The sequence below is a fragment of the Mesoplodon densirostris genome, chromosome 8, assembly GCF_025265405.1.
Source record: "Mesoplodon densirostris isolate mMesDen1 chromosome 8, mMesDen1 primary haplotype, whole genome shotgun sequence".
Taxonomy (NCBI): domain Eukaryota; kingdom Metazoa; phylum Chordata; class Mammalia; order Artiodactyla; family Ziphiidae; genus Mesoplodon; species Mesoplodon densirostris.
In genome coordinates this window covers 103,497,388-103,519,018 of record NC_082668.1, presented here as the reverse complement: position 1 = coordinate 103,519,018, position 21,631 = coordinate 103,497,388, and the positions used below count along the sequence as shown (strand labels likewise).

The 21,631-nt window shown below is 41.3% G+C and overlaps 1 protein-coding gene across 1 annotated transcript in view; it reads left to right on the top strand.

The window, feature by feature from the left end:
- The first annotated feature begins 8,884 nt into the window (after positions 1–8,884).
- Positions 8,885–21,631, top strand: part of UGGT1 (UDP-glucose glycoprotein glucosyltransferase 1) — a 100,663-nt gene continuing 87,916 nt past the window's right edge. Inside the window, exons 1-3 of the mRNA XM_060105781.1 lie at positions 8,885–9,112; positions 14,121–14,256; positions 19,319–19,401. Of these exons, the coding sequence (XP_059961764.1) occupies positions 9,055–9,112; positions 14,121–14,256; positions 19,319–19,401 (277 nt within the window). The 5' untranslated portion in view covers positions 8,885–9,054. The remainder of the gene's footprint in view (positions 9,113–14,120; positions 14,257–19,318; positions 19,402–21,631) is intronic.

Genomic DNA, 21,631 nt, shown 5'->3' with positions numbered 1-21,631 from the left:
CGAACCCATGTCCCCTGCATCGGCAGGCAGACTCTCAAACACTGCGCCACCAGGGAAGCCCTAGATTCCACTTCTTGATGGAAAGAATGGCAAAATCACATTGTAATAGGAAGGCGTGAGTCACCGGGGGCCATGCCACACAAACTGGATGATCCTAGGTGTCTCTGTTGCTACTCTCGTGCCCAAGACAAAATACACAGTACACCTGACATTGGAAATGCACTTTGGGGTGGATGAGTGAGACTTTCTAGGAAGTCAGATCATCCTATTTGCTGGATGGTATACAAATCTTCTAAGGGAACTCACCTTGGTGAGACAGCTTGTTTGCTAGCAGTCATCTCTCACCTCCCCCAAGTTTTAGGAACTGGAGGGAATCTGACCCCCCAAAATCTCAGGGAGCCACTATCCTGACCTCGGTGATTCCTCATCCCCCAGACCTCCCTGGTGGAATCATCTTCCCCTCTGGAGTAGCCTCTGATTCTCATGGCTGGACAATCTTCTTTCGGGATGGTCTTCTGCAGTGATGGCCTTCTAACCTGACCACCTTTTCAACTTCGCAGTGGGCCACTATAAGCATCTGTTGTCTTGCACTCCTTTTCTATGTAGAAAATGAACATTAAATCAACTTTGCTTTCCGCAACCAATTTCTTTGCTGATCTCAGAATCCTACAGTTCCTAGCAAGTTTCATATACTACATTCAAGATTATGCAAAGGTGTACGTAGAGCCCCCTTAACAGTGAATTCAGTTTTCTGAAGATTTGCTTTGAAGGTTCTACATAGCCCCCATTGCCAACCTTATAAAAGCTGTCTCTCATTTATATAACTTGTGTTTCCCACCTATGTCTCCCTTTAGAACCTGTTTTTCTTTAAATTTATTTTTTAAAGTATAGTTGATTTACAATGTTGTGTTAATTTCTACTACACAGCAAAGTGATTCAGTTATACATATATATATATATATATACATTCTTTTTCATATTCTTTTCCATTATGGTTTATCACAGGATATTGAATATAGTTCCCTGTGCTATACAGTAGGACATTGTTGTTTATCCATTTTATATATAATAGTTTGCATCTGCTAATTCCAAACTCCCAATTCACCCCTCCCACCCTCCCTCACCCCCTTGGCAACCACAAGTCTTAGAACCTGGTTTCTGGCCATAAGATTCTTTCTGAGTGTTGTTCCCCTCTCTTTCTTTGAGCACATTCTTTTTACCCCTCCCTTTTCCTTTGGCAGTTCAAAGTTTAATTCCTTCCTCTTTTTTAACCAAACTTATGTACTCCTCCAACAATTTAGTAAGATTGAGGAGCTATGTGTCACTGTTTAGAAGTAGCTAAATAAGTGGTAGAGACAGTAAGTGCTAAGAGTTCCGAGGACAAATGCAGACTAGACTTCCTTACAATAAATAGGCACCTCACTGCAGGAGCATGTGAACATTATATAAATGGACATGCACATTCACACAAAGAACCAGAGGTTAGGAAGGGGGAAGACACAAGGGTCAACAGAGGCCTATCATAAAGCAGAGCTGGGGACAGTGATACAGACCCAAACACTGCCCATCAAGTTCTCTGAAGTGATAAAATGAACAACTGAAAAGTCCCCAAGGAGCTTCAGTTCCTTTTTATAAATTAGTGGAGCCATTATGGGACCAATCAATAAAGGTGAGAGAATAAGATGCTGGACAGGAGATGTAAAATAAGAGTTTATTTGACAGAATAATACAAGTAGAAGCAAGACACGTAAATGTAATCAAAGATAAAGCAGTGTAAAATACTTATAGGTAGGCATTTACAGTTAACTCATATGGCTATTTTTAGATACCCTGTTTTTACTATGTTTATTAACTTACTTTTGGGGAATTTCTTTTGCCAGGCAATTTCTTTTCTTCATTGGGCACTCTAGTAAGGCAACTCTGTAAATGCAAAATGCATAGTAGATTTCAAGCACTTAGTACAGAAAATAGAATAATAACTTAAAAAATAACTACACATTTAAATGATAATTTATCTGGTTGGCTTACAAGGGTTAGGGTCTGACTGTAGGGCCAGCACCCCTGCAGGACATAACTCTCCCATTGGGTCCCCTGAACCCCCTGTTAAGAGAAAAAGCACACGGGGTCAACAGTACGATTTAGTTTTCTGAATGACAAACAGAGCTTAAAACCTGGAGGATTCTATGCTATGTCTCTTAAGCAGCTCCAGGGGACTCACTGATCTCAAGGCAGGTCCTTTACCCACAAGCTGACTGGGTGAGAATAACAGCAAGGGCAGAACATCTCCTCCATTGAGTACATCCTCACGGACAAAAGGGGGTGATGTGGCTGGAACTCATCATTGGATGTTGCATGAGCACTGTCCTGGGGCTGAGGACATAGCATGGAACTAAGTAATGTCCCTTTCCTCATGGGGTGACATCTAATAGGGGATAGCAGACTATAGACAAATACAGAATGGAAAAAATAAAGTAGGTGAAGGAGAAGAGAGTGTAACAGTTTGGGGGATGGATTTTAGGTGGGGTAGTCAGGAAAGTCCTTCTGAAGAGGTGATGTTGACAGTGACCTAAGTGAAGAGTATGAGCAAACCTTGTGGAGAAAAGGGAAGAAGGTAATCCAGGCAGGGGGGATAAGCAGAGCAGTGTGCCTGTGTGTTCAAGGAACAGTCCTGGTAAGGATGCGCTCAGTTTACTCTTGCTATTAATTTTTTATGGTGACTGATGGGGTGTAGCAGAGTCTGTGGCTCTTGAGCACTTAAAATGACTGGATTGAGGGACTTCCCTGGTGGTCCAGTGGTTAAGACTCCATGCTCCCAATGCAGGGGGCCCAGGCTCGGTCCCTGGTCAGGGAAGTAGATCTCGTGTACCGCAACTAAGACCTGGCGCAGCCAAATAAATAAATAAATATTAAAAAAAATGACTGAATTGAGATATGCTGTAAATGCAAAATGCATGCTAGATTTCAAACGCAGTACAAAAAATAGTAAAATATCTTAATAACTCTTAAAATAACTACACATTTAAATGATAATGTAGTAGATATATTGGGTCAAATAAAATATGTTATTAAAATTAATCTCACCTATTTCTTTGTACTTCTTACATTTTTTAAATGTAAGTATAGTTGGTTTACAATGCTGTGTTTAATTTCTGCTGTACAGTGAAGTGATTCATTATACATATATATATTCTTTATTATATTCTTTTCCATTATGCTTTATCACAGGATGTTGAATATAGTTCCCTGTGTCTTTGTACTTTTTTAATGTGGTTACTAGAAAATTTTAAACCACATATGTGGTTCACATTTTATTTCTATCAGACAGCACTGATCTAGAGACCTGGGTTCTGTCACCAACTTCTTGCAAGTGGTCTGTCTGGGAGTTCTGGTTTCTGCTCTGTGAGTAGTGTTTGGGAGTCACCTTTCCTGTCCTCACAACAAGAAAAAACTGAATGAGCTGAAAATCAAGAGAGAATTAAGTCAGAGGACAAACTGCCACCTTCAAAACTGGAGAGATGGACAAACACAGAGAATACAGAGCAGCTTACATGCAGTAGGAGCAGCTGCAACTAGTAACTGGTAGGAACACTGAACAGGCAATTTGGGTGAATTTCTAGAGGCTGAGTCTAGACTAATTTGAGAGTTAAATATTCCTGAGTACCCAGAGTAAGGTGAGAGGGCTCCCACACTTTTGTGGGGTTTGCCTCAGGAGACTTAACAGGTTCTCACAGTGGGTACCCTAGAAAAATCCCTTCATGCTTGGCCTGGGGGGAGGGGAAAAGTAATCATTTTGAAACAAGCCTAGAGAATTCTCCAGAAAACGTCCTACCCAGCAAGGAAAAAGCCATTACCATAGCTTTTTCTGACTTGGAGGGGAAGAAATTACCCAACTCCAGCCCCCCTCTGGCTACCCTATCTCATACAAATGGGAAAAGCACTTATGAAGGTCACAGCCCAGGGGCACAGGCCTTCTAAAAGCTGAGAGCTAATCATAGGGTTGCAGAGCTTTCCCTACCATCAACCTCACCACCATATCAACAGGGCTCCTGTATAATAAGGTGGATTACAGCTGAAAGAACTACAATGTCCAGATTCTATTTAAGAAGCAGCTTCTAGGGAAACCCAATACAAAAGAGGAGAGAAAAACAAGGATAGTGGAAGAAATTTAGGTCTCTGACATATACAGCTACAGCAAATAGTAAACACAGCCTAAATCCTAGCCAAAAAAACATAAAACTTCATACTACGGTCTATTTACTTCAGTTCCTTTTACCCAGTACATCATGTCTGTGTTTCAAGCAAAAATTAGAGCCACCCTGAAATTCAAGAAAAAATATAATCTGAAGAGATAAAGCATCAGATAAGACTCAAATATGGCTGAGATTTTGGAAATATCAGACTAGAATTTTAAAGTAACTTTGTATAATATGCTAAAGACTTTAATGGACAAAGTGGACCACACGCAAGAACTTCCCTTTGTGTTCTCAGATGGGAGAAAGGCAAGGGAGCTCTCTGGGGTTTTTTCTATAAGGGCACTAACCCCATTCATAAGGGCTCCACCGTCATGATCTAGCACCTTCCAAAGGCTCCACCTCCAAATATTATCACATTGGAGGATTCAACATATGAATTTAGGGACGCGACAGAAACATTCAGTCTATAGCAGATGGTGATAAGATCAGTGGTTGCCAGGATTTTGGGGGAGAGGTGAATAGTGAAGCACAGGGGATTATTAGAGGGGTGAAACTATTCTGCATGAAGCTGTAATAATAATTATGTATGCATTTGTGAAAACCCATAAAACTGTACAATACTAAGAGCGAACTGTGATGTAAACTATAGACCTTAGTTAATAATAATGTATCAGGGCCCCCCTGGTGGCTCAGTGGTTGAGAGTCCGCCTGCCGATGCAGGGGATGCGGGTTCGTGCCCCGATCTGGGAGGATCCCATGTGCCGCGGAGTGCCTGGGCCCGTGAGCCATGGCCGCTGGGCCTGCGCATCCGGAGCCTGTGCTCCGCAACGGGAGAGGCCACAACAGTGAGAGGCCCGCATACCGCAAAAAGAAAAAAAAAAAAAAAATAATAATGTATCAGTATTATTTCCACAATACTGAGTTTTGAGAGTCCTTTATGTATTTTAGATTCAAGTCCTTTTTCAGATATGTGGCTTGGAAATTATTCCGTTTGAAAATTATTCCAAATATTCCGTTATATATACGTAACCCTAATGTACCACATTAGTGCAAGATGTTAATATTAGGGGAAACTGGTATTGGGTGTTTGTTAGGTGTTGGGGTGGGATGGTTATATGGAACTGTATGTACTACCTGCTCAATTATTCTGTAAAATTAAAACTGTACTAAAGGAGCTTGGGATGAACATACACCCACTACTATATATAAGATAGATAATCAAGAGGGACCTACTGTATAACACAGGAAACTCTGATCAATATTCTGTGATAACCTATATGAGAAAAGAATCTAAAAAGGAATAAATATATGTATATGTATAACTGAATCACTGTGTTGTACACCTGAAACTAACACAACATTGTAAATCAACTATACTCCTATAAAATTTAAAAAAATATATAAAACTACTAAAAATATAAAGTCTATCAATTATTTTTAAAAGTTTGAGTCTTACTTTTACTTATTTTTTCAATGAGAATAGAGGATTAGTTTATTTCTTATATTCCTTCCACCTTTAACCTTTATGATTTTCACTTTTAAAAAGACTTCAGGGCCTCCCTGGTGGCGCAGTGGTTGAGAGTCCGCCTGCCGATGCAGGGGATACGGGTTCGTGCCCCTGTCTGGGAGGATCCCATATGCCGCGGAGCGGCTGGGCCCGTGAGCCATAGCCGCTGAGCCTGCGCATCCAGAGCCTGTGCTCTGCAACGGGAGAGGCCACAGCAGTGAGAGGCCCGCATACCGCAAAAAAAAAAAAAAAAAAGACTTCATTTTTTGGACTTTGGAGCAGTTTTAGAGCCATAGCAAAATGAGCAGAAAGTGCAGAGAGTTCTCATATACTCCCAACGCCACACATGCCCAGCCGCTTCAGCTATTATCATCCACAGTGGTACATTTGTTACAATTGATGAACCTACATTGGCACGTCCTTACCACTCAAAGTCCATAGTTTACATTAGGGTTCCTGGTGTACATTCTGTGGGTTTGACAAGTGTATAACTACATGTATCCATTACTAGAATATCATAAAGAATAGTTTCACAGCCCTAAAAACCCTCTGTGCTCCACCTACTTGTCCTTCCTTCCCCCTAACCCACTGGAAATATTTGTGGTGCTGGAATAGTTCTTGATTTTGGTGGTGGTTCCACAAATCTACACAAGTGATAAAATGACAAAACTATACAAACACATTGTACCAATGTCAATTTTCTGGTTTTGAGACTGTAATATACTTATTTGAGATGTAACTATTGGGAGAACCAGGTACATGGGACCTCACTGTACTATCTATCTTTGCAACTTCCTGTGATTCTGTAATTATTTCAAAATAAGAAGTTAAAACAATAAAAAAATCTGCGTTTAGTCAAACAAAATAGCACTGAATTTTCTGAGAAAATTGTAGAAAAAGAGAAACCCAACTTTCTTAGAAGTTCTGCACTATCACTTGATCGTATGCTATAACTAAGCAAATGTTGGTGTTATTCATGCATCAGTAGTAGAAGACCGGGCTTCCCTGATGGTGCAGTGGTTGAGAGTCTGCCTGCCGATGCAGGGAACACGGGTTCGTGCCCCGGTCTGGGAAGATCCCACATGCCGCAGAGCGGCTGGGCCCGTGAGCCATGGCTGTTGAGCCTGTGCGTCCGGAGCCTGTGCTCCGCAAGGGGAGAGGCCACAACAGTGAGAGGCCCACGTAACGCAAAAAAAAAAAAAAAAAAAAAGTAGAAGACCAAGTTAAAACAGAGAGTGAAAAACTAACTCTGTAATTCAGTGAATTAAACAACAATTCCTGTTTTTATGGAAGCATCACCTGAAGCGATTTTAAAAGGGATACAAAACACACAACAGAAATCTACTAACACAAAATCTCCCTCAAGAAATAAATTTTAAAACAGTCATTTCCATTCCTTAAAATTATTTGAACTCCTTTTAATCCATCAAGGAACAGAAAGCCCAGTAGTCAGCTACAGAAGTTCTTAAGCACAGTAGAGACATATAGCTATCAGATTAAGGCAAGTGTTTTTAGTCCTTGCTCTGCCATTCTCAAGCGAAGGACTGTTTGTGTCATATAATCAAAAGTCAGTTAAAATTTTACACTTTCTATGTACTTTTTTTTTTTTTTTTTTTTTTTTTTTTTTGCGGTACGCGGGCCTCTCACTTTTGTGGCCTCTCCCACTGCGGAGCACAGGCTCCGGACGCGCAGGCTCAGCGGCCATGGCTCACGGGCCCAGCCGCTCCGCGGCATGTGGGATCTTCCCAGACCGGGGCACGAACCCGTGTCCCCTGCATCGGCAGGCGGACTCTCAACCACTGCGCCACCAGGGAAGCCCTCTATGTCCTTTTTAATGTATTTTTGGTTTTTAGTTTACTTTATGAGTTAAAAACATATCCTCCAAAGACGTATTCATTTCCAGGTGGCTCAAATGATCTGCCCAGTGTCACATATTCTAAAATAATTTTAGATAGTAATTTGTATTTGCAAAAAAAAATAATTTAAAGGACAAAGTAACCTTTGCAGATTAAGTTGCCACTGCCCATATAAAATAAGCAAAATCGTCTCGTAAAAATAAAAAGACACTTTCCCCTGCTCCCTGTGAAATGGCTAGGTGGCATTTTGGGGGGGCTCCGAAGAGTTCCAGTCCTTTACATCTCAATGCAGAAAGAATTCAGCGAGAGGCAAAGTGATTTATTAGAATAAGAAGTGATTTATTAGAATATGAAGTGATTTGTTAGAATAGGACGTTTGTGAGGCTTACAAGCCCACGGGCGAGAGGGTGCCGTGCCCCGAGAACTTAGTGGGCTACAGTTTTATAATCAAAGGAAAAGTGGGGAGGGGGAAAAGACCACTTTCCTCCTCAATCTTGAGTAGACATCATGCTTCCATCATCAGCTCCTCCTCCAGGTTGGGCAGGGGAGTTTCCTTGTCCCTACATCGTCAAGCTAGGGCTATCATGGCACTATGGAAAAATTATTTTAGGTCTCAGAACAATGAGCATCTTTCATTGTGAAATGTTACCTTTCCATAAATTATTGTTTTTTATATGTTCTAGGGGTCATTAACTTACTGAGCTCACTGGGCAGGATGTGGGTCTCATGCCACCATTGTTCTCTTGTTTTGGGGCATGTCTTGTGCTTCTATTGCATGGTTTTGTTGCTAAGCAAGCCTGCTTGGTTTGTGGTTAAGTAAACCTGCTTTCTTGAGGGAAAACTAACTTACAGGGGTTTCCCATACTTTTTTCTACTTACAATCCCCTAGTGGGAGTAACTATTTAATCACCTACTTTGTCCCTTTACTCTGTCCCTATCACCTGGAACGGAAGCTATCAAAATTTACGGTTTAAGATGAAGTCTAAGGTGCTCCGAAACAGTGAGTCATTTTATCCTATACTGTGCAACAGTGCTTTTAATAGAAGGGTTTAAGGAAATAGACTCTGAAGCTACCCAAAAGAGAAAAAAGTACGAAACCCCAACCCAGCTTCACCATGTGGTAAAGCTTCTGGGTCTCAACTATCCCCCTTTATGAGTCCCCAAGACCTCGAAGACCGACGCCTTTCTAACTACACTGAACTGCAGAGAGCAAGGAGAGAAGCGAGACCTCATCGGATGTAAGATGGCGGCCGAGTGGCGTTCTAGGCGGCTCCGGCCGCGACTCGGTAGCCGGAAGTCATCCGTCTCCAGCCAGTAGGAAGCGGAAGTAAAGGGCGGTCGGCGGCTGGGCTCTATCTTTGCGAGGCCGGCTTGCGAGCGGAGCCCCGGGAAAGGCGCGTGTAGGCCGCTCACTGGCGCAGCTGCTGCCGCCCCGCCGCTGCGCCGCCCCGCCCCGGCGTTGTCGCAGGTGCAGTCGTGGACGAAGCGCGGCCCCGGCATGGACTGGAAAGGGGCTGCGGGCGGCGCGTGTGCTGCCGCTGCGCGGCCGGTGACAGGTACCTCTGGCCGGGGGGAGGGTTGTGGGGAGTTCTCGCGGGCGGAGAGGGTCTGGGGAGCGAGGCCACCTTGTGTCCCGGTCACCTTGAGCTTCCGTTTCTTCCCTGACTCAGTTTCCCCTCCTGTATCCCAGCCCTCCCCTTCTTTGCGAGTCCCCCGAGTTGTCCCTCGGTGTCCTCTGGGCACATACCGTCTCTGCGAGGGTGGTCGCGGGCTCTGTTCAGCCGTTTTGAGCCTTCATTGAAGAGCTTCGAGACCCGTGTGCCCAGGTGCAGACGGAGGTGGGGGAAGTGCCCTAACGTGAATTTCGTCCAAGCCTGACCCCAAGTAGGCTGAGAACCAGCAGTTTGCAGGACTCCGGTTGGAGAACGAATGGATCTTTTTATAGATTTCTCTTTTCCCTAAAATGAAATCGGGTGATGAATATTGGTTTCGTTTTCATTTAATACGAGGATCTGGTGGCTGAAAATTGGATGATCCGGTTTCACTTTTAGCGTGGGACCTGCCAGAAGAGAAAGATCTGCGTACATTGCCAATAAGTTATGGGTGGGAGCTCTTCGTGTTCCTTGGCCAGGATCTCTAGATCGTTTTGCATTTCTTGCCCGACTTGAGAACTGGCATATTTTGTTCATTCAAAGTCCTGGGGTCTTATGCATTACTGTGTTACACTATATTGGAAACATTCATGCATTGTGTACTTGGCCAGCCAACTTTACTGTGCGATGTTTGAAGACATTTTAAATAGCTATATGACAACAATACAAAATTTGGGTTGATTGTAGCCTTTCCATTTGACTTGCTTTTGTTAAACTTAGCTGAAACTCATTTTTATTGAAGGAAATAAACGTCGCTTTGTACAGTAGTAGGGCATCTTCACAGTGCATATTTAACTTGAGGAGAATAAATTGAACTGTGGAGAAAATACCATTAGACTTTTTCTCCAGTTACTTGCGATCATTTTCATATTACATGTATAGTATCTAATTTTAACCCGAAATTGGATGTATGTGGTTCACAGCAAATGGGTTTTGCTAATAGGTATAAGTGTATATTAAGTTTAATGTATTCAGAAGTAAATTTACTTCTCAAGAAGAGTACTTCCTGTTATTTTTCCTCGCTGTTATCATATATGTTGAAACTCAGATGGCTACTTATTAACTTGCACCCTGCAATTTTTTTTTGAGTTTGTTAGCTATTTTCTTCAGTTTAAAAATGGAAAAAGAAAAAGTTGATGATGCTTTATAATTTTATGTCTCTTCTGTTTTCCAAAAGTGAAAAACATTTGCCATAATATAATTTTGATTAATATTTTTGATAAATGAGCAAGAGATAGTGTCTTAAAGAAACCGGGCCACACACTAGATCTTACAGATGAATCTTTTGGGCTTAGAACCTATTAAAGACTGTTTTTAATTTATCCATCATGCTGGAAGCGTGATGCCTATAATCATGCAGTGCCACACTGCAGATTCTGACAGCTGTTATTTCACAGCTTTTAAGGGTTGCTTTTAAGGTCAGAGGGTCAGAGTGATAAGGGATCTCGTAGACTGAAGCCGTCCTCAAACAAAAGGCCACTCAGTGACGTTCTCATTTCTACTTCTCTGGACAACCTTTTCCTCTGGTGTTACCTGTGGTAATCAATGATGTGGGGTCTGGGGGTGGGAAAGCTCTTCTTTAATGTGCAGCTTTCCTCTCTTTCCCATCTCTACTGATGCTGTACTGTACCCCAGAAACTCTCTGTCTCTTTAAAACAGGGCAGGGGGATCTCTGGGTGAGTCATGGTACGTAGAGTTTTCATTTCCACCCTTCTGAAGTCTTAGCCTTTTTGTAGCGCCTTTAGTCTTGGCACCACCTCCCTTTCTTCTAGTGGCTTTCATTCATCCCTTAATGAACAAAGTCTGTGTTTATTTTATTTTGAGTGCCTCCTGTGTACCAGGCATTGTGCTAGGCATGTGACTGTGGCCGACAAAACTCCCTGCGCTTGAGGAGCTCACATTCAGTCCCCAGAGGCAGCCCAAACATGGATCTGTTCAGGCCGGTTGCTTGGTTTGGTTTGCTCCCAACTTCAGGCTCACACCCTTGGTTTCAAGTTGAAGCTTTACCTCTCTCAGCCACGTGGGTCCCAAGGACTCTGCCCCTAGAGAATCTCTGGACTTGCCTTGGGTCTTGTAATAAAGCCCTTTGCTCATTCTGGGTCTACACAGTATGAATTCTTACCCCTTCTTAAAGCCAGAGGACCAGGGCAGAGAGCATGGTATTGTGGAACTTTCGAAAACAGGCAGACGTGGGTTCCAAACATTGCTATTTATTAGTCCGGCAAGTTACTTAGCCTCTCCGAGCTGCCGTTTTATTATTTTTCAAGTAGGGACGATGGTGTTTCACGCTTTATGCAGCGTATTCATGGACTGCCTGCTGTTTGCCAGGCCCTGTGCTCTTGGCTCTGGTGGACAAAGTGGACGAGGCTGCCCCCCTCGGGAGCTGCAGTCTCCTGGGGCCTTGTGTGGAAGGGCTGGGTAACGCGTTTGCAGAGCGCTTGGCAGTGTCGCTGTCCAGAGTGATTCGCCCGGAGTAATTGCTCTGTAAGTGCGGGTGTTTCCTGGGGCCTTCGGTCCCTCCCTGTCCCCTCCCCACTCTGTGCATCCCCTCGGCCTGGGAGTACTGTGCAGCGGCATCTGATTTCTCATCTGGAATCAGCACTGTTGGGGGATTACACGTCGAGATCCCTTCAGGAAAAATGGTGAACACAGCTGTAGCATTAATACTGCTTGGACATAGTTCATATGCGCTGTCTCTGCTTTAGAAACTTAGTGACTTTGGGGGAGGATGTTTTTGATTTTTTTTCCTAGCCACAGAGGATATATTTCCAAGGCATATTTTTGAGGCCTTGTAATAACGATGAGTTATTATTCTATAATTTAGAAGACAGTTTCTAGTTTTTCTCTTCCTTACATATTTGAACTGGAGCAGTTAGTTCTGGTGTAGTACTTGACACTTTACAAAGTGACTTTCACGTTGCCTTCTCAATTTGCTCGTGGCGCATGTTGCGGCAGATACTGTTATTCCTATTTTAGTGGGAGACTAAGGGCGAGGGAGTTATCAGGTAAGGTGCCTGTGGTTAAACTGCTAGTAAGTAGCAAACTCAGGAATTGATCACAGGTGCCTGACTCTGAAGGTTTTCTCTTCTTGCTAACCCGTGTTTGTTCTATCATGAGGAGCAGGTTTCTGAGGCTACGTCCGTGGGCCTCCAGGGGAGAGTGTCGGGGAGAATTGAGTGGGCTGAAATTGTATGGAAAAGTTTGGGTCCTTGCTTTCTCCTCTGCGGGAAATGTCAGTAACTTTTGCTACATTCCGAGAGGGGCCTGCATCGTCTTCGACCTCTCCTCCCCTGCCCGCCCCGCCCCCAAGCCAGGAATCAGGGCCAGCAGGTTTCATTGTCAGAGGTCTAGTTTGGTTAGTCCTAGTCTTTATCGATGTTGATTTTTTTTTAGTGTTTATTTATAAATGGGATGTTCATATTAATTTTTTTTGTTTGTTTCCAAAGAAGCTGGCAGTGCCCGAACTTCAGACTCTTTTAAAAGCAACTTCTCTATTTGGTAGAATTCATTTCTCTTCGGACCATTGTTCTTTAGAGATATTGTGTGTCATATGAAGCAAGATGTTGGCACAGACGATAAGGCTTTTTGTAAAAGGAAGATACTGACTGGTTGCTCCGGTATATGGGCTGTCTCTCCCCAGCAGTGTATATTATAACTGGCGTCGAGGAATTGGGGTGAGCTTTACCAGACCTTAACGTTCAGAAGCACAAGTTTGGTTTAGTGTTTCCCACATATTCATGTCCGCTTTGGGTTCCCATTCAAATGGGTGGAACTTGGATGCTGACTTTTTATATCACGGTGGAAGTCTGATTAGGGTTCTGTTAGGCAGACTTCCAGGGATGAAAAAACAGATCAAAGAAGTCTGCAGCCGGAGACCTTTTCTGAAATGATGTGGACACCAAGGATCTCGGCATGCTTGGTGAGGCTGCTGCTGGGAATTTAGGAGGCCTGCATTCTGTGGCCCTGCTGATTCACTAGTGACCCCAACTTTCTTATTTTATAGATGGGCATCTATTGAGTTCTTACATTTCCTCATTCCAGAACCTATATTTGATTTTACATTCGAGACTCACCCTATTAGCTTCCTAAGGCTGCCATAACAAAGTACCACAAACTGGGTGGCTTAGAACAGCAGTTTATTGTCTCACAAATTTTTGGAGGCTAGAAGTTCTAAATTAAGGTGTCACAGGACCATGTTCCTTCTGAAATCTGCAGAGGAGGATCTTTCTTTGCCTCTTCCAGCTTCTGGTAGCCCTAGGTGTTCGTGGCTTGCAGTGTAATTCCAGTGTCTGCCCCCGTCTTTACCAGGCATTCTCCCTGTGTCTCTTCATGTAGTCTTCCCTCTGCATGCCTGTCTCTCTGCCCACATTCCCCCGCCCCCTGCCTGCCCCGGCCCTTTCTTTTAATAACACCAGTCATTGGACCAGGGCCTACCCTGATGACCTCATTTTAACATGATTACCTCTGTAACGACCGTATTTCCAAACAAGTTCACATTCTGAGGTACTGGGGTGGGATAGGACTTCACTCTATCTTTTGGGGGGAATACAGTTCAACCCGTAACACCCTTCATTTGTGTTTTCATCTATCTAAGCTTTATTTACTCTCCTGCTTCATAAAGTATGATTGTGTGCAACCTGCTGGGCCACCAGCTGACTTTTATATCTCCGTATGGTATAGGCACCCAGGAGATGAAGTGCAGCCTTTGTAGGAGAGAGTGTAATGAATGACACACCTTTAGTGTGTGTCAGTCATCAGCAAACAACTGCTGAACTATCTAGATAGTAGGTGCTGTTATATTTCAGAAGCGTTTTTATTTCTGATAGTCATGTTATTTTGTATCTCTTAATTATTAAGATTCAGGTTTAAACATTGCCTTGTAACGAAACTTTTTTTTTTTCTCCCTTTTTAGGGGTTTGCCATAAAATGGGCCTTCTGACTGTACTCACTGGACTATGGCTGTTTTCCTCAGTAAAGGCAGATTCAAAAGCCATTACAACCTCTCTTACAACAAAATGGTTTTCCACTCCGTTGTTGTTAGAAACCAGGTAAGAAGACATTTTTTTTCTTTCACATGTTTGAGTGAAAATGTAGGCTCTGCTAGTGAATATTCAGGAGCTTTTTAGGGAGTGAGATTCTCATCATATGCATTTAGTAAGAGCTTCTTTCAGCGTGCACTGTGCTGTGTACTGTTCACAGACTGTTAGAACACAGACTCTGTCTGTCAGCAGGCTAGGACTGAATTGATGATAGAGATCTTTAGGGATTTCTTTAGACAAATATTTTGAATTGGTTAAATTATTATGTTGTCTTCCAGGGAAAGTGTAAATGTGGTAATAAGGGAAGAGAGAGTTGTACTTAAAAGAAATTTTCTATTTATTTGAAGAAGGTGTTAAGAGGTGTTTAATAAAAGGAAGAGAAGAGAGCTTGGCAAGGTGGGGGAAGAGGACATGCCCCTCCCAAGAACTTGGAAGGAGACCCCAAGATAAGAGAGTGCAGGGGGAAGCTGAGAAAGTAGCCACATTTTCTCCAATTGTAGCATCTCCAAAATCAGGATGCATTTATTCAAATCAAGATGTTATCTTAAAATTGGTGGCATCTTTCACTCAGTGTTTCATAAAACAATGATATGTCTTAAAATTGACAGTGTCTTTGGGCAGCATTTCATCTTGCTATTCCTGAAACATACTGGACCCCAGTCTCCTATCCCATCTCTACCTTAGTGCTCCTCTGCTGGGACTGTACCATCTGGGGCTACAGGAAACTCTAGAAGATGATTCATGCCTGTCTGCCTGATCCCCTACATGGCCATTTCTATCCTGCTTTGTTCCTAGGGTCTTGGTGCAGAAAATGAGTTTCAAAGGCCTAGGCCTTGAAGGGATTTAGAGCATAGCAAATATGTAGTAAATCACATCAAGCTTCCCACTGTTATCTCTCAAACTAGAAGAGATTCCCTGGTCTGGGGAGTACAGAAGAAAATAAAAGTTGAAGGAAACTTGACAACAGCTCAAGTGAACCCTAAGAAGGAGTTAGTAGATGGATCGTAGAAACCACACATATGTTTTTAGGAAAAAATGAAAACATACATCTCAGTTTCTCAATAAAGAAGATCTCCCAGGGACTTCCCTGGCAACCCAGTGGTTAAGACTCTGTGCCTTCGATGCAGGGGGTGCTGGTTTGATCCCTGGTCAGGGAACTGAGATCCTGCATGCCATGTGGCGCAGACAAAAAAAAAAAACGATCTCCCAAACTTGGAAAAAAGAATTGACAGTGTCTTAAAATTAATAAAATGCAATATAGTCAATGATTTCTTGGGAGATTTTAACCCAAGTGTATGTTTTAGTTAGTGTTCGTAATATAAATATAACCAGATATCTCTCTTTTAGTCAGTTTTTTGTTTATAGAGGGAAACTTATTTTTATTGTATCTCAAATAACATATAGCTAGGACCTGTAGAGAATCTTTCTAAAGCATACGTTTAGGTAGGTGAACCATAAGCATTTGGTAAATTTCAGAATTTGATACAGCTGGAAATTTGAACTGTTGTGTTACATCAGTTAACTTTGTGGTCTAATTTTATCTTCTGACATCTTCCCCTTGATCCCTAGGAAGATGTGAATGAAGAGTCTGTTGTGTTGATAGTGTATACAGATAGTTGTGCCTTCTAAGGCAAAGCCTCCTTTGGTACAGTATTGAGGAGAGGCCAGTGGGAACGTGGGACGTGTAGGAGCCCGTCTTGACTTGCTGAGGAGCCTCCCTGACTTTCTGCTGAACAGACTTTCTCCCATCACTTCTCTGTGCCTCCCTTTCCTCAGCAATAAAATGGCAAACTCCCTCCCCGCAGCAAAACTCCAACAACCCCGTCTCGCCCCGAGAAACCCCCAGACTCCACTGCATGTATTTCATAGTGATGTCACAATAACTAATTTGATAAATAGGTTGAGCCCCTCAAATGTCCGCGCTTTGTTAGGTCTTGGTGGTTGTAATGGTGAAGTGTCGTGTGAGGTCCTGGACTGCCTGAGCCAGGACTCTTGTAACTGAACATTTTTTCTTCCTTTCTGCTAATCTTATTTTGGATGATTTATCTGGTGTCAACCTAAGTCATTGAAATTTACTATCACTTTCTAAATAATTTTGTGCAACTAAACCGTAACGGATGTTTTATGGTATTCTGCTTAACATTCTTCACTGGATTACGTCGCATTACTCTCACTTACACTAACAAATTTCTTGGTGTTTGTCTTAGAAGAGTCTTATGGCATGTACTTATGGACTTCTGAGGAAGTATGCTAAAATTGTCAGCCTTAGTTGATCAGGTTTTTTTCAGTTTCGTTGATCTCTGTGAAGTGAGTATTGTAAACTGTTTCCTTCACTGCAACTTACCCATAACAAACATAGCGCCTTTTCATGATATCCTGGCCATTTGCCATTTTGGGTCATTGTTTTTACTTCTCTTCTGTGGCTATTTGCGAACAGTTTGCCAAGGAAATGGGACGTGTAGGCAACTCAAAAACACTGCTGTGCTTTTTTGGAACTACTCTATATTCACCTCCAGAGCTAGCTGAGGCCACTCTCCTTCCCTCCTGGGTCCATGGCAGACACTGATGGTGGGTCCCAGCACTGTCCATTGGGGGGAGGGGGAGGGACAGAATCTTTTTCCACACGTCGAGGCATGTAGCTAATACAGACATTTTGTCTTCCTTGCTTCTGGCCCTTAGGGACTAAAACTATCCTTGTGTGTATTTTTATTTTTAAAATTTTTAATAAATTTATTTATTTTATTTATTTGACTTGGCTGTGTTGGGTCTTTGTTGCTGCGCGTGGGCTTTCTCTAGTTGTGGTGAGCGGGGGCTACTCTTCATTGCGGTGCATGGGCTGCTCATTGTGGTGGCTTCTCTTGTTGTGGAGCATGGGCTCTAGGTGTGTGGGCTTCAGTAGTTGTGGCTTGCGGGCTCAGTAGTTGTGGCTCACGGGCTCAGTAGTTGTGGCTTGTGGGCTCTAGAGCGCAGGCTTGGTAGTTGTGGCACATGGGCTTAGTTGCTCTGCGGCATGTGGGATCTTCCTGGACTAGGGATTGAACCCGTGTCCCCTGCATCGACAGGCGGATTCTTAACCACTGCGCCACCAGGGAAGTCCCCTGTGTGTATTTTTAGGTTGGACCTGATGCTAATGAAGGGTTTGTAGCTTTCTGGTTGTCCATGAAGTGATATATATTTAATTGAAGTAGAGCTTTGAGTATGTTTTGAGCAGCTATAGTTACTAACAGAAATATTGTGTAAATAAAGTTCTATTATTAAAGTTGAAACAGTCATTTATTGAGTGCTTATACAGTCATTTATTGAGATATTATAACGGCCTGAGAATACAGCATGATAGATTTGAGTGATTGAGATTGGAATGTAAATTCCAGATTTTTGATTTACTAACTCTGTGCCCGTAAGAAAGTTAGCAAGTTTATAAGTGGAGAGAATGGTATATATATAATGTGCTCTCCCTCTACCTGTCACCCAGTTTTAGTGACTGTCAACTCAAGTCCAATAACCATCACCACCCTCCTAACTTCTCCCGCTAAAATATTTTAAAGCAAATCCCAGACATCGTATAATGTCATCTGTAAAACTATCAATATTTTACTCAGTGGAAGTTTTATCGATATTTACTCAGGTATCAGAAGCTAAAAAACAATTTAAAACAAAAAGCAAACAAACTTAAGCATACTATAAACAAATGGCGGTGTTCCTTTTAATAATATCTTGTATTGTTCCTGTCTTCCATGGATTACTTCAGTGGATCTGGTAATTAATTTCCTTAAGGCTGTTTGACACTTAGACGTTGTAAGACTTATTTATGCAGTGGGGTGAAAAAGAATGTATGTTTAAGAAGTTTTCCTGTAATTATATGAAAAGTATATATTTATGTGCATATGGCCTCTGTAGGAATCTAAGCTAAGATTCACTTTGTATTCTTACAAAGAATACAAAGCATTTACTTGCATATCATAATCTGTTTTAGTACCTGTTTTCTTAGACTATAAGCTATTATAAGGTTGGTATGATGTCTATGCCAGTTACTCGAAAGCCTAGAAAATGCCACACTCAAGGAGGCACTAAATAATTTAATACATTATGATAATGGGTATTTTCAGAAACCTATTTTTAGAGAAGCTGTGCATTACCAGGAAATGTTTCTTATGTTGCCATATCTCTGTGTCTAGCTGTGGAGTAGTGTGAGAGTTGTACAGCCCAGTGTTGACAAGTAATGGGAAAGTCTTCCTTTGGCTAGGTAAGCTGAGATCCAGATCTGTAGTTTGCTTTCAGACAGGGAAAGACCACCACTACATTGGTGTGCCTTGGAGGAGAAGATTACCGATTGACATGAATCATTCAATTAGTACATGCATTTTCTTTTAAGGGATTTTAGGCTCTTGAATGCAGGGAAATGTAGAATAGCCATTTTATTTTAGGTCAGTACAGTAGTGTAAAGTCAAGGAAAAAATTAAGATGGCATTAAGTTCTAAGACCTGATTTTATTAAATCAGTGCTAACTTTCAACTAACATTTGGTGAATTTGAAAATTTGGATTTGTGGATGTAAAAAGATTACGACATGCTGCCTTTAGTCTCCTAGAAATTTTTCTAGGGTTCATGTTTTCCTCGGGAGAAACTTAGGCAAAAACATATTGTTTTGTTCTTTGCAAGGTATTTCAGAAAGTGAGTGAGCAGAACTAGTACTAGAATTATCCATTTCCTAATTCTGCTTCTACTACTGACAGCATTTTCACAAATGAGATTTCATAACCTTTCTTTATATTGGGACTTCCCTGTTGTTACAACGTTTCTATTATTCTAGGTTTCTTTAGGGATACCTATTAAACTATTAAGTGAATAAACTACTAAGCTAATTATCAATAGCTAATAAGCTAGTAAGACTTACTTATCATTAGAAAATATATGTTATACATGTTCGTGTATAATATATATTATCAAATAAAAGCCAAGCTTTGGACATACGGTAACTTAAAAATCTATTTTTACTCTCCTTAGTAATATAGCTTATATTAGAAGATTTCATTAAGTTGTTTTATTTCTGATATTTCCCCCTTTTCTCTCAGTGAGTTTTTAGCAGAAGACAGTCAAGAGAAATTTTGGAATTTTGTAGAAGCCAGTCAAAATATTGGATCATCAGATCATCACGGTAAAATTGAAGCAAATGCTTCTTTGACTTCGGTGTCTGGGAATATATTAGAAAAATTGACCTCTTTCAGAGTATGTGTGGCATGGCAGTTAATGGAATACATTCTTATCTTTAATGACTAGAGTTGTGATGGTAGCCAGCAGAGTCAACACAAACTAGTAATTATTTTTGAAAAAGTTTATAACTTTGGTGATAAGAGCTACCTTTGATTTTTTTTTTGTTTCTCCCCTTGTTTTTGTTCCTTTGTGTTCTTTTATTGAAAGTGCTACATGAATATTTTGTGGAAGTCAAATTCATTTAAAATCATTTAGCATTTACTTAATAACCATCAGATTTAATTCACTTTCTTTTGTTATGAACTAATTATACAACTGATCTATTATCTGTTAAGTTTGTTATCATTAAGTTAGTGCCATCCAGAATGTTTTCCATTATGCATGCCAGCCACACACAACTGGAGTGTCAAGGTGTCAAATTAATGACAAGGTAAACTGTATCACTTGTTTACAGTTTTTGATGAGCTTTCACAAACATTTTCCAATTCAATATAAGCTACATAGAGTATGAACATTAATAGTCAAAGATGCTGATACATGAGTAGTTAAAACCTTGAGTATTACATTGACAGGCATAAGTCCTTGTTGAAGAGAAAATGTGTAAAAATTATGTGACTGCTGTTAATATTTGACCAATTGATTTTTTTTTTTTTTTTTTTCTTTTTGCGGTATGCGGGCCTCTCACTGTCGTGGCCTCTCCCGTTGCGGAGTACAGGCTCCGGACGCGCAGGCCCAGCGGCCATGGCTCACGGGCCCAGCCGCTCCGCGGCATATGGGATCCTCCCAGATCGGGGCACGAACCCGTATCCCCTGCATCGGCAGGCGGACTCTCAACCACTGCGCCACCAGGGAGGCCCTGACCAATTGATTTTTAACTTTATGATATTTAAAAATTAATACATATTTAAAAAGTCAAGTCTGAATCTTTTTTCGTGATTTAAGTGCATAAAAGTTTTGAACAAGCTTTGGTTACATAATTTGTAAGCTTTAGTTACATAATTTGGAGTCATCTAGAATTGTTTGAGTTATCAAAAAAATCATTTTAGTTTATGATTTCGTAAAACAAATTCATCAAAGTGAGTTTTGTAATGAATTTTGAACTCTGACATTTAAAATGAAATTTCTTCAATATAAATGCTAATGTGTTCCTGGTTATTAAAATTAGGGGAGTATGAATTCTTGGAAGTGACCATAAAAGTACGTTAACCATTTTATTTGAAATACTAGTCACAGTCCCACCACCCAAAGATAGTCACCATTAACATTCTGGCAACATTTTAAGATATTTCTTTCTGATCTCTTTTTCTACTTAGAAGGTGCTAATGCCATATAGAACCTTTTACGTTTTGCTTTTTTAAATGTTAAATATTTTTGTTAAATTTCTTTTTGGAATAGATAATAGTGGTTTAAAAGTCAAAGCTATACAAAAGGCTATACGCAGAAAAATCTTGTTCCTCCTGTTTCTCTTGGCTTTTTATAACCATTTAAATTAATTTGTTTAGCCTTCAGTGTTTTTTTTTTCTTTTTTACAATAAATACATAAGTATGTATTCCTATTTCTTATTCTTTCTAAGAGTAAGAAAAAATTGCATACTATATACATTGTTTTGTACCTTGTGCTTGTCGTTTAATATATCCTGGGGATTTTTTCATACTGGTACATGCGTTTTTTTTCCCCTCAGATAATGTGTTCCAGTTGTTTTAATGCTTCTCCCCAAACTACAGTTTCATTAGTATCCTTTAATATCTTGTACTTCCTCATCACACTGCTCCGTCTTGTTGGGTTATTTGAATAGATAACATATGCAGACACTGTGGATACAAAGACAAGTCATAGTTTCGGGCTTTGGGGGCCCAAAGGCTCTTTGGGAGGGGCAGTTAGTAAATAGGTAAATGAGTAAATGATGTGCTAAGTGGAAGAGGTAAGCGAAGAAATATTATGGGAGCAAAGAAGAGATGAACTTGGTCCAGTGAGGCATGGGGTAGGGATAGGCGGTGCCTCCCTGGAATAGGTACTCTCACAGCTGAATTCTTCCTGAGGAAGAAAGTAGGAGTTAGTCATCCTTGTAAGTGGGAGAATTGCAGTTCAGGGAGAGGGAATAGTCTGAACAAAGGGAAGAAAAGTCCAATTGCATGGTATACTCCAAGGAATTCTAAACATTTGACAGCAGTTC